This window comes from Callithrix jacchus, chromosome 10 (assembly GCF_049354715.1).
Source record: "Callithrix jacchus isolate 240 chromosome 10, calJac240_pri, whole genome shotgun sequence".
Lineage (NCBI taxonomy): Eukaryota > Metazoa > Chordata > Mammalia > Primates > Cebidae > Callithrix > Callithrix jacchus.
This window is the reverse complement of record NC_133511.1, coordinates 113,362,240-113,375,261: the sequence shown is the minus strand read 5'-3', so window position 1 is coordinate 113,375,261 and position 13,022 is coordinate 113,362,240. Positions and strand designations below refer to the sequence as shown.

Here is a 13,022-nt window from a genome sequence, read left to right as displayed (position 1 = left end):
ACTTCAGTTAAAAATGGATGAAATCTGCAAAGCAGCAGTTAGTGATGAGCCAGTGAATGCTAACTCCATGCAAACTGCTCTCTACAATAAGATGCCTTGCTATGGAATGACCCTGTTACTTCTTCACCTTATTAGTAATTTTTTCTCAAGATAATACCAGGGTCTTCAATTTACAGGTAAGTTATATTTAAATGTGTTTTACTGTTACAGATATGTATGAATAATGACCAAAATACTCAGTCCACTAAGAAACACATTTCCACATTACAGAGTCTGATTTGATAGTAAAATGAAACTTCTATTAAATTATTTTACTGACTACAAAGGCAATATATTCCCTCTGTAGAAAACTCAGATCAGAAACTTTTTAAAAGAACATTAAAATTTCCCTTAATCCCATTATTCATATAAGCATTATTATCCTTGATTTACTTTTTTCAGATATATTTTTAATGGATATATGGCATTTTAAACAGTTTGGGTCATAACATATAAACTATTTTATATTTTGTATTTCCACATTCAATATTATATTGAAAGACTTTCCACATCAATTCTTTTGCAAATAACTTTAATGTCCACTTGACATATAATAACTATAATTCATTTAACTGTTCCTCTTTATATATATATGGATTTTTTTTACCTTTTTATTAATATAAAAAATTGTGAAATACAACTTGTATATAATAATTTTGTCTATATTTTTTATCTAGAGTATATCTCTAAACATAAGGAATACTGTACCAGGGGTCATAACTAGTCATACAACCCTTATTATAAGGGGTCAAACTTCTTTCTAGAATGTTTTATGTCAACACACATTCACCACTACTGAATAACACAACTGTCATAAATCTTTGCCAATTTGTCAGTATTTCACTGTTTTTAAATTGCAATTCTTTGGTAACTTATGAAATAGAGGACTTCTTAGATGTTTAATGTTTTTTCTGAGAATTGTCTTCTTATTAGTTTTACCCTTATTTTACCTTAATGATTGAGTAAAGTTTTAATTTGTTAAAAACTGCTTCTATAATAACAACTGTCATACTTGTTGCAATTGATTTTCCCAGGGTGTTCCACATCTCCATGTAGCTGAGGTCATCACTTTTATTTTGTATCTTATACCATTATGTTTTTCTTTTAAAATACCCTTTATTCGCTATGGATGAAATATATATTGATTTTATTATTTTTTGGTTTTGTAAAGATCTATATTTTATCTGAAGTCTTTACATGCTATTCTTTTTTCTCTTTTTCTTTTTTTATGATGGCATTAAAAAGAGACATTTTGTTTTGAAAAACACCTATCCAATTATTTAGAAATCTTTTATGAGCTACACATAATACCTTTCTAAATATTCTTCACAAATAATATTCTTTAGTGATATTGCTATATTTGTATCTTATTGAGCTCATTTGTTTTCTTCAGTTTTATTTGTATTTTTACAATATCACAAAGCTTTTGAATTTTGTTATCGAGTCTAATTTTTTCATTGCCTAATGTGCTTCTGTATTCTTTTTTCTGAAATAATTGCTTGTTCTTTATCTTGAGTTGAGTACTTAGTTCATTTTCTCTCTTAATATTACCACAATAAAATAATTTAAAGATAAAAATAATGATATGCAAGGTTTGTTCATTCGTGTTCTTTTATCAAGACATGGAGTACGTGGTAAGGTATGGGTTTACCTTTAGGATACAAAGCTTGATATATTTAATTATGATATTCTTTAATTCCTCCATACCATTTGTTATTTTTTCCCATTTTATATATGAAAATGTTTAAGCACAGTGAGACTAAGACCTGTACACAATATCATGTGGCTAGTAGTGAAAATAGAATGTAAAAACACAGCATCTGATTCTAAAAAACACTCTGTCCAATAAATTATGGTGCTTTTGTTTCCTCGCCTTAAAATTATCTTTTCTAAACAGGTCCATGTAATTTTTCATCGTCATTCTTAAGTTGGGTTTTGATTTGCAAAATGCCCTAAAATCTAAACATGGCAGTTCTGCAAGTTAATTCTAAAGATTCCAATACATTTGGGGAAGGTTGCCTTGCATCACACTATTTTATCCTCTTCCAGGATATGCTTCCCAATGTGTTTGATTGTATTCTTAGACAATTCCTGTTTGGATGTGGCATAAATTCACAAATCTAACTGAAAGGGCTTATCTTACTACAGCCTCAAACATTCGCTCAGTTCAGTTGATCTGAAATGTGGTGACATCATTCCTAATTTCAATTTGAACCCACCTGATGTTTTATAGTTACCCTGAAACAAGTTAAAAATAACAAGAATACCAAACTCTGCACTGCAGTCTCAGGAATATGATTGGCTAGAAAAAAGAAACTAGGAAATCAACTCATGAATTCAAACCTTTGCTCCTCCTCTTTTTACTCTAGTTTATCTATGGGGGAAAAAATACTACAATGTGATTGGGAGAATATCCATCCATGTACTATTATAGGAAAAAATGCCTGACATGTCAACATCATAAAATCATGTTTGTGTGTATAAATGAATGTGTGTATCTGTGGGTCTGTGTTTGTGTGTGTGTCTGTGCCTGTGTATGAGACAGAAGAGGAATGTGTGTTCATTATGTCAGAATAATATGGCACAACTTAAAAGTCTTGGGTTTCTTGATTTGGGGATTACATTAGTATTACAGAAAATAACCCTGACTAAAATTATTTTAGTATTCAAAACGTGTGTGCCAAATTGCACTCCTTGTGCTATTCACAGATAAATCAATTATCCAAATGCCAAACTGGATGTATGAAGCAAGTGAACAACGTTAACGGAATTCATCTTGCTTGGCCTGACACAGAACGCAGAGGCACAGAAACTCTTGTTCGCTGTGTTTACACTCATCTACTTTCTCACTATAGTAGGCAACCTACTCACTGTGGTGACAATCACCACCAGCCCAACCCTGGACTCTCCTATGTATTTCTTTCTGTCTTTCTTGTCCTTCATAGATGGCTGCTGCTCTTCTGCTGTGGCCCCCAAAATGCTATTTGACTTACTCACTGAAAAGAAAACTATCTCCTTCAGCGGGTGCATGACCCAGTTCTTCGCAGGACATTTCTTTGCGGGAGTTGAGATCATTCTGCTCGTGGTGATGGCCTATGACCGATACGTGGCCATCTGCAAGCCCCTGTACTATCTGATCACAATGAACAGGCAGGTGTGTGACCTCCTGGTGGCCATGGCATGGGTCGGGGGATTTCTTCACGCTCTGATTCAACTGCTTTTGATAGTCCGACTGCCCTTTTGTGGCCCCAATGTCATTGACCATTTCATCTGTGACCTTTTCCCTCTGCTAAACCTCTCCTGCACTGATACTCACATCTTCGGACTCCTTGTTGTCGCCAACAGTGGGCTGATGTGTATGCTCATTTTCTCTTTTCTTATTAGCTCATATGTCCTAATCCTCTGCTCACTAAAGACTCACAGCACAGAAGGACAGCGGAAGGCTCTCTCTACCTGCACCTCTCATATCACTGTAGTCGTCCTGTTCTTTGTTCCCTGTCTGTTCGTGTACCTTCGTCCCGTGATCACCTTCCCTATTGATAAAGCCGTGTCTGTGTTTTTTACTGTGGCAACACCCATGTTAAACCCTTTAACCTACACCCTCAGAAATGCAGAAGTGAAAAATGCCATGAAGAAGCTCTGGAACCAAATAATCTGGGATAACAATTTGTGCGATTAGAGAAGATAAAAAGAAAACCTACTCATATTTCAACCACAGGTATGACTAATGAAAAGGGTAAAGGTCTTGAGGTCAGAATATGTGCATTTAAGCATATTTTGTTCTCCTTATTTTCTGGAATCTTTCATGATGCTTTTTCATAAAGGATCAATATTTGATTAAATGACTAAAGTTTCTGCCAATTAGAAACTTCTTCATACTTAACAAATTATTAATCAGGGGGACATTGCTAGTCAACATAAAAATGTTACAGAATATGGAAAACCCATGAGTTTATGTGTTTAATAGAACAATCATCTGCAAACTTTAGTATAGAGTATATAACTAACAGGCCAAATAATTAAAATAAACAAAAAGACCTATGGCTAAATATTTTGTTGAAAATGCACAGTGTTAATCCCAACTAATAAAATCAAAGTAGAACTACTATTGTGAGAGAGAGAGAGAGATTGATCAGAAATGGTTGGGATTTGAGGAATGAGAGTCATTAAGGAAGAACTCACCCAAAATTAATGCTGTCATGTTGCACAACTTCAGGGGTTACCATTTACATTATAATCTGGCTCTCTCCAAAATAAATTATTATTTAATAGTATTATATTATTATAAATTATTATGTAATATCCCACTCAATATTATATTGACTCAATATATTATTTAATATATTTTCTCTGTGTAAAGCCAAAGAGGAATAGAAAATTCATCCAGGTTCAATCCTAGAACAATCTTGGACATTATTTCTCAGGTAGAAGATGATTCCTGAAGCACTATTTTCCTGTCAAAAATATCCTATACACCACTTCACCTCAAAAATGGCTTTTATTGGATGGATTTGTGCCTTAGCTAATAGGAACAAAGTAGCTGACACAAAAGAGAACTGGTGGCTCGGTGTGGTGGCTCACACCTGTAATCCCAACACTTTGGGAGGCAGAGACAGGCAGATGACTTGAGGCCAGGAGTTTGAGGCGAGCCTGGCCAAAATGGTGAAACCCCATCTCCACTAAAAATACCAACTGAGCCAGCCATGGTGTCCTTGCCTGTAATCCCAACTACCTGGGAGGCTGAGGCACAAGAATCACTTGAACCTGGGGGGCAGAGGATAAAGTAAACCAAGATCATGACACTGCACTCCAGGCTGGGTGACACTGCAAGACTCCATCTCAAAAAGAAGGGGGGAAAAAGGGAATTAGTGATATGTGAGTAATTAAGGCAGAAATTCCACACATTCAAATTTGAATAAAGAATGCTGCCCAACTGCAGACCACTGAGACGTGAAGTAATTTGAGATGCAGATATAGTGCAATCCTAAGAAAAATCACCCATACTTTTTAATAGCTCTAGGCCAGGGCTGGGCCAGATGTCCTGCAAATCTCAACAACTTCATCTCTACCTTTGTAAGAACTGAATTAACCCACAGGACTCCACAACCATGCTTAAATCTTCAGTATGTTACATATACATTAATATTCAACAATTTAGTAAACAATTTATTACAAATAGGGGATCAGTTTTTCTCAACTGCGGCTAACCCATTTTCTGGAAATATCTATGTGCTACCACCATGATTTCCAGTCACTCCTTTTTAAGGAGGGCCATGTTCGCAGAAGTGATATAAGTCACATTCAGGCATAACCATTTAGGAGCCAGTGAGCCACTCCACAGCTTTATTGGGGAGTGGCTGCCGCAAACCTGGGAGACACAAACTGACATGAAACAGCCACACAGGAACAACAGCGTGGATTACTGAGTAACTACCAGGAGAACAGCTGCCCTAGAGGATCACCCAACCCTCAGCTCAATGGATTTGGCTTAGACGAGAAATAAAATTATATGTGTTAAACCATTGAGAGTTCAGAATTCATTTGTTACCACAGCAAAATGCAGCTTATGCTGACTAATGACACAACTAACTTTATCTTTTAAGAGACTTAGACACTTATAGCAGTTAACATAACTTCTGCAATCATCTTGATTCTCAAATAGCATATGGGTGAATAGCAATCCTTACAAAATCAAGTCCAAATAGAGCCTTTTTCAGGTTTGGTGTAACACACTACAGTAACTGATATATTTAAACCATAAATTTATAAACCATCTTCTTTTTCCCTCTACCTAAGATGTAAGGAAATACTGAAGAAAATTATACACTAAGGGGGTACCAAAATAATTGTGAACTCCAATATGGACTAAGTCTTCAAATCTTCCTGAGCAAAATTTCTGGCTATTATAGACAGGTCCTTTTTTCTACACATTCTTGTTTGTTTGTTTTTGTTTATAAGTGGTTTATTTCATAGCAATAGATAACTGAAATGGGCAAAGGTGGAAGACAGATGCAGGACACCAGTGGGCCAGCTTTTGCAGTCAGTTAGGGAAGAAATGATGGACTTGAGCAGACTAGTAGAAGTGAGGATAGTAAATGCTCAGACTCAGTACACACTTTATCAGTGCAATTTTCAGGCTGAGATGCTAGGGAAAGAAAGGCATGTAGAAAAGCAGCAAGCTCCTGCCTGGCCCTCCTCTCCAGACACTCCTTAAAGACAACTACTTTAGATTCCTAGCTTTCTCTTTGATAGCTACCTCCATGTTGCACCAACCAGTTGCTTATACTGTTAGTGTTTTTTTTTTTCCTTTTTTTGCTTTTTTTTAAAAATAAGATTAAATCATTGCAGAGAAATCCTTCCTAATCAAGAAACAAAACCTCAAAAGCACAAAAAGACCACCAAAAAAATTTTAAAACCTTCTGCATTATTTTTAAAATGCCACAATTAAAAGAAGAGCTATAATGAAAATACTTGCAAAATATAACAAAAATCTCATGCCCTAAATATGTAAATAATTCTAAAGAAAAAGTCAAATAGACTGGCATTCAGCTGCTTTAAGAACTTCACTTTTTATTGCTGTGTTTTGATGTATGAGTTTTAGACATGTCTCATTCTCCAGTGGTTTCTCAGAGCACGTTGGTCTCAGGGTTCCAAGAAGGTGAAAGGGGAAGTTTTGAGGACTTTTAAAGCCTCAGCAATGGAAATCACACAATGTCCCTTCTTGTCTTATTGGCTCAAAACAAGTCATAAGGCCAACCCAGATCAAAAGGGTAAAGACATAGACTCCCTCTTTCACTGGGAGAAACAGCAAAGTCCCATTGCAAAGTGGTGCAGATACAAAGATGTGTGGTTCTTTGAGATCATTATTATAACAATCCCCCATATGATGTCTAAAAATGCCTTTCCTCTGCACTCACATTTGATTGTTTGCCCGGTAATATTATTTTAGATTTATAACTACCTTTTCTAAGAATGAAAGCATTGCTGCATTGTCTTGTAGCTTCCAGTACTGTTGACAAGGGTAATGTCATTTTGATTTCTGTTCCTCTTTATATGTGATCTCATATTCTTCTCTGAAATCTTTCAGGATCTACTTATCTATCGTATAATGCACCCTTGACATAAGTAACTCCATTTTACAAAAAGACCCACCTTAATATTTCATAAGGCACTTTGTCAACTGAGACCAGATGTTTTGCCTGATCAATAAAAACTGCACCCAGGCCAGGAGTGGTTGCTCACACCTGTAATCCCAGCACTAAAAATACAAAAATTAACCAGGCATGGTGGCTGGCATCTATAGTTCCAGCTAGTTGGCAGGCTGAGGCACAAGAATCACTTGAACCTGGGAAGCAGAGACTGCAATGAGCCAAGATCTCACCATTGTACTCCAGCCCGGGCAATGAAGTGAGACTCTGTCTCAAAAACAAATAAATAAATAAAGACTGCATACAACCAGATAAGGACATAACTAAACACATGCCTCCACTCTCAGTCCTCACCAGAGGACTCTGTAGCCATAAAAAAAAAAAAAAAAAAAAAAACAGGACTTAAAAACAGGCCATAAAAAAACAGCTCAAATCAGCTGTCCTAACAGACACTGTCTTGTTGTCACTTGTGAGAAGCACCTGGCATCTGCCACTGAAGGCTCTGCCCACATCAAAGATGCTTTCTTGCAAGACCACTTGGCCCAGACAAGGAAATTCTTTTTGTCTACATTGCTCTCCCTGTACTGGTTAGTTAACCTCTCCTCCTATCCCCTTTCTCTGGATGTTAAATATTATTTTGTTTGTTGTGGAATGTTTAATCTATAACATTTATATATTAAGTATACTATTAAGTAGGATTTACAATATTGCCTGACTTATGGAATGCCTTGCTGGGCTCTGTGCCTGCGGCTCTGACTACCAAGTGAATGAGAAGTACAAAGGAGAATTGCCTCCTTGAGAAATCCACGTAGCTTGAGGCTTTTGTGATTGAGATGCCATCAATAAAAGTCGGACATCACGGAGAGACACAAGTGTGCATGGTATTGGTTATCTCTGACCTTGTGCTGCTCATGAGATCTACGGTGTGATGAAATTTCATAACATGGCCTTGTGTGAGTTTTCTTTTTTTCTTTTTATCTCCTCCTCTTTCTGTTTTTCGTTTACTATGTTAAGCATCGGAAGGTCATTTTAATCTAGAAACACATGCCCTTTTGTTTGGAAGTTTTTCTGATATCATTTCTTTGATATATTTTCCACAAATACATTTTTTAACAAAAAAATTAGAAGAGTATCATTATTTTACATTTTAGACCATCTCTTTTCTTAATTTCCATATGTTTGCCATTGTGAATTGTTCTGTGATCAACATACACATGCAAGTTTCTTTTTAATGTAATGACTTATTTTCATTTGGTTAGATTCCCAGTAGTGGGACTGCTGAATTAAATGGTAGACCTACTTTTAGGTCTTTGAGAAATCTCCATACGTTTTCCATGGAGGTTGCACTAATTTACATTTCCACCAACAATGTTTCAGCATTCCCTTTTCACCTCATCCACACCAACATCTGTTGTTGGTTTTAATTTGCATTTCCATGATGATTACTGATGTTGAGTATTTTTATGTTTGTTGGCCATTTGTAGATCCTCTTTTGAGAAATGTCTATTCGTATCATTTGCTCACATTTTGATAGGATTATTTGTTTTTTTCTTGCTAATTTGTTTGAGTTCCTTGTAGATTCTGGATATTAGTCCTTTGTCAAATGTAAAGTTTGTAAATATTTTCTTTGATTTTGTATGTTGTCTACTTGCTCTGTTGATATTTTTGCTATGCAGAATTATTGTAGTTTAATTAAGTCCTATTTATTTATTTTTATTTTTGTGCATTTGCTTTTGGGGTCTTAGATATACATTCTTTGCATAGGTCAATGTTCAAAAGAGTTTTTCCTAAGTTCTTCTAGAATTTTTATGGTTTTGGGTCTTACATTTAATTTTTTAATCCATCTTAATTTTTATATATGAGAGAAAGGAATCCAGTTTCATGCATCTGTACGTGGCTATCCAATTTTCCTAGCACCATTTATTGAATAGGTTGTCCTTTCCCCAGTGCATTTTTTTGTTTTTGGGGGTTTTTTTGTCTGCTTTATCAAAGATCAGTTGGTTGTAGATATTTGGCATTATTTCTAGGTTCTCTATTCTCTTCCATTTGTCTATATGCCAACTTTTATACCAGTACCATGCTGTTTGGGTTATTATATCCTTGTAAGATAATTTAGAGTCTGGTAATGTGACGCCTCCAGCTTTGTTCTTTTTGCCTAGGATTGTTTTAGCTATTTGAGCTCTTTTTTGGTTCCACATGAATTTTAGGTTTTTTTTTTTCTAATTGTGTGAAAAATGACGTTGGTATTTTGATAGCAATTGCACTGAATCTATAGATTGCTTTCAGTAATGTGGTCATTTTCACATTGATTTTTCCAATCCATGAGCATGGCATGTTTTTCTATTTTCTACAGATCCTTCCAATTTCAATAACCTATTGATATGGTTTGGTTCTCTGTCCCCACACAAATCTCATGCCAAATTGTAATTCCCATTGTTGGCAGAGGGACATAGTGGAGGGGTGATTGGATCGTGGGACAGATTTCCTCCTTGCTGTTTTTTGTTGATAGTGAGTTCTCATGAGATATGGTTGTTTAAAAGTGCCTAGAACTTCCCCCTTTGCTCTCTTTCTCTCTCTTGCTCGCTTCCCATTTACTTTCTGCCATTATTGTAAGTTTCCTGAGGCCTTCCAGCCATACTTCCTGCATGGCCTACAGAACTTTGAGTCAATTAAACCTGTCTTCTTCATAAATTACCCAGTCTCAGGTAGTTCTTTATAGCAATGTGAGAATGTGCACTAAGATAGAAAATTGGTATCAGAGAAGTAGGGCATTGTTATAAAGATAGCTGGAAATGTGAAAGCAACTTTGGAACTAGGTAATAGGCAGAGATTAGAACAGATAGAGGGCTCAGAAGAATACCGGAAGATGTGGGAAAATTTGGAATTTCCTAGAGACTTGTGAATGGTTTTGACCAAAATGCTGATAATGACATGGACAGAGATGGCCCAGCTAATGAAGTATCCGATGGAGATGAGAAACTTACTGGGAACTAGAGTAAAGGTCACTCCTGCTATGCTTTAGCAAAAAAAAAAAAATTGGCAGCATTGTGCCCCTGTTCTAGAGAGCTATGGAACTTTGAATTTGATAGAGATTATTTAGGGTATCTGGCAGAAAAAAAAAATCTAAGCAGCAAAGCATTTACAATGTAGCCTGGCTGCTTCTAAAAGCTTATGCTCATTTGCATAAACAAATAAATGACCAGAAAATAAAACATATTAAAAAGGGAAGCGGAGCATAAATGCTTGGGAAATTTGCAGCCCAACTGAGCTGTAGAAAAGAAAAAACTCATTTTCTGGGAAGAAATTGAAGGCTACAGAAATTTGCATAAGTAAAGAAGAGCCAAATGTTAATAGCAAAGATAATGGAGAAAATGCCTCCAGGGCATTTCAGAGAACTTAATGCAGCAGCCCCTCCTAACAAGGGCCTGGAGGCATAAGAGGAAAAAATTGTTTCACGGACCAGGCCCAAAGCCCCGCTGCTGTGAGCAGCCTCAGGACACAGCAACCTGCCTCTCAGCTGCTCCAGCTCTAGTCATGGCTAAAATGGGCCAAAGTATAGCTCAGGTCATTGATTCAGAGGGTGCAAGCTCCAAGCTTCCACATGGTGTTGGGCCTGCAGGTGTGCAGAAGGCAAGAGTGAGTTTTGGGAGCCTCTGCCTAGATTTCAAAGGAAATACGGAAATGTCTTGATGTCCATCCAAGCAGACATCAGCTGCAGTTCTCACTGGGGAATCTCTACTAGAGCAATGGAGAGGGGAAATGTTGAGTGGGAGCCCTCACACAGAGTCCTCACTGAAGCACTGCATAATGGAACTGTGAGCCATCCTCCAGACCCCAGAATGATAGATCTACCACAGCTTGCCCTATGCATCTGAAAAAGCTGCAGGCACTCAATGTTAACCCATGAAAGGAGCCACAGGGACTGTACCCTGCAGAACCACAGGGATGGAGCTGCCCAAGGCCTTGAGAGCCCAACATTTTTTTGCATCAGTGTGACCTGGATGTGCGACATGTAGTCAAAGGAAATTATCTTTTGGGGTTAGGATTTAACGACTACCCTGCTGTGTTTTAGACTTGCATGGAGCCTGTGGCCGCTCTGTTTTAGCCAATTTCTCCCTTTTGGAATGGGAACATTTGCTTGCCCAATGCTTGTACCCCATTGTTTCTTGGGTAACTAACTTGTTTTTTGGTTTTATACGCACATAGGAGGAAGGGACTTGCCTTGTCTCAGATGAGACTTTCGACTTGGACTTTTGAGTTAATCCTGGAATTAGTTAAGATTTCAGGGAAATCTTGGAAGGCATGACTGTGTTTTGAAATGTGATAAGGATGTTTGATTTAGGAGGGGTTGGGGTGGAATTACGTGGTTTGGCTCTGTGTCCCCACACAAATCTCATGTCGAATTGTGATTTTCAGTGTTGTGGGAGAAAACTAGTGGTAGATGATTGGATTATGGGGGTGGATTTCCCCCTTGCTGTTCTCAGGATAGTAAGACCTCATGAGATCAGGTTGTTTAAATGTGTGTAGCACTTTCCTCTTCACTCTGTCTCCTGTTCTACCACAGTAAGATGTACTTTCTTCTCCTTCGCTTTCCACTATGATTGTAAGTTTCCTGAGGCCTCTCAGGCATGCTTCCTGTACAGCCTGCAGAACTGTGAGTCAATTAAATCTCTTTTCTTCATAAATATCCTGGTCTTAGGTAGTTCCTTATAGTAGTGTGAGAGCTAATACATCTATATTCCACGAATTTTCCTTTAATCTCAGAAGATTACACCTCCTACTTGTCAGGAAAACAGGAACCAAAGCAGAATCTGTCCACCTTAAGCTTCTTCCTCAATAATGGTATGAAAAGTCTCACCAGACAACTCTTGTCCCTCCACAGAAGCATTAGCTTCAACTATCTACATTCAAAAATACCTTCACAAGAGCTAAGGAAATCAGCTGAGATATTATAGCACCTGGTTATAGCACACAAATCCCAGGCAGCATGCCATGGAGAGAAATAGCCTCTGCATGAAGGAAGGAGAGAGAAGCAAGCACTACACTTTCCCTCAGACTCTAACATCAGAATAGCCGCAGTAAAATCCAGCACTGGCCAGTATCCCATGGCCCCAGGTTGCAGGACTCCCCTGCTGACTTGGTCTCTGGACCCGCAACATTGCCAGGGCAACACCAGTAGCTCCAGGTTTCAGGCCTACCCCAGTGTGAGGCAGGCCCTATAGCCTTAGTCATAAGGTCCACATCCACAGATCCAGACTCCAAGTTGACCCTAAGGTCCAGGCTCCAGGCCTGCCCTGTACCAGGCCAGCCCTTGTGACCTGAGTTTCCAGCTCTGCACCAGGTTACAGACCAGCTCAGAGCAAGGTGGGCCCACACAGCCCCAGGCTTCAGGCCCACTCCAGCATCAGGTCAGCACCCCTGACCTCAGATACCAGGCTAGCACTCGCAGACACAGGCTCCAGGCTTATACAGTATGAGGCTGGTCCCTGTGGCCCCACCCATTAGGCTGACCCCAGCATTCCTGTACTTTACCAGACCAAGGGCTCAGGGCTTCTTGAGTACCCAGAGTCCAGGCCCATCCCAATAAACCCCAGCACTGGGCCAGGCCCACTAGACCCAGACTCTAGGACTGCTACTGTGGACTCAAATTTCAGCCTAGTACCTGAGGCCTTAGGACCCATCCATCCATCATGAACTCAACACCCAGACTAGCACTTATACACCCAGTCTCCAGGCTGGCCCCTGAAGACCCTGGTTTTAAGCAGATCCCCACAGCTCCATACTCCAGAACCTCGTGACTCCAGGCACCAGGCCAGCCCCTGCAATCCCAGGCTC

General features: G+C 38.4%; 1 protein-coding gene across 1 annotated transcript; it reads left to right on the top strand.

The window, feature by feature from the left end:
• Window positions 1-2,781: 2,781 nt before the first annotated feature.
• LOC118145675 (olfactory receptor 4C5-like) lies at window positions 2,782-3,726 on the top strand. The gene is given in 2 exon segments (XM_035264387.3): window positions 2,782-2,802; window positions 2,804-3,726. Coding segments are annotated over 2 exon segments (936 nt in total). The 3' UTR covers window positions 3,719-3,726.
• The last annotated feature ends 9,296 nt before the right edge of the window (window positions 3,727-13,022 follow it).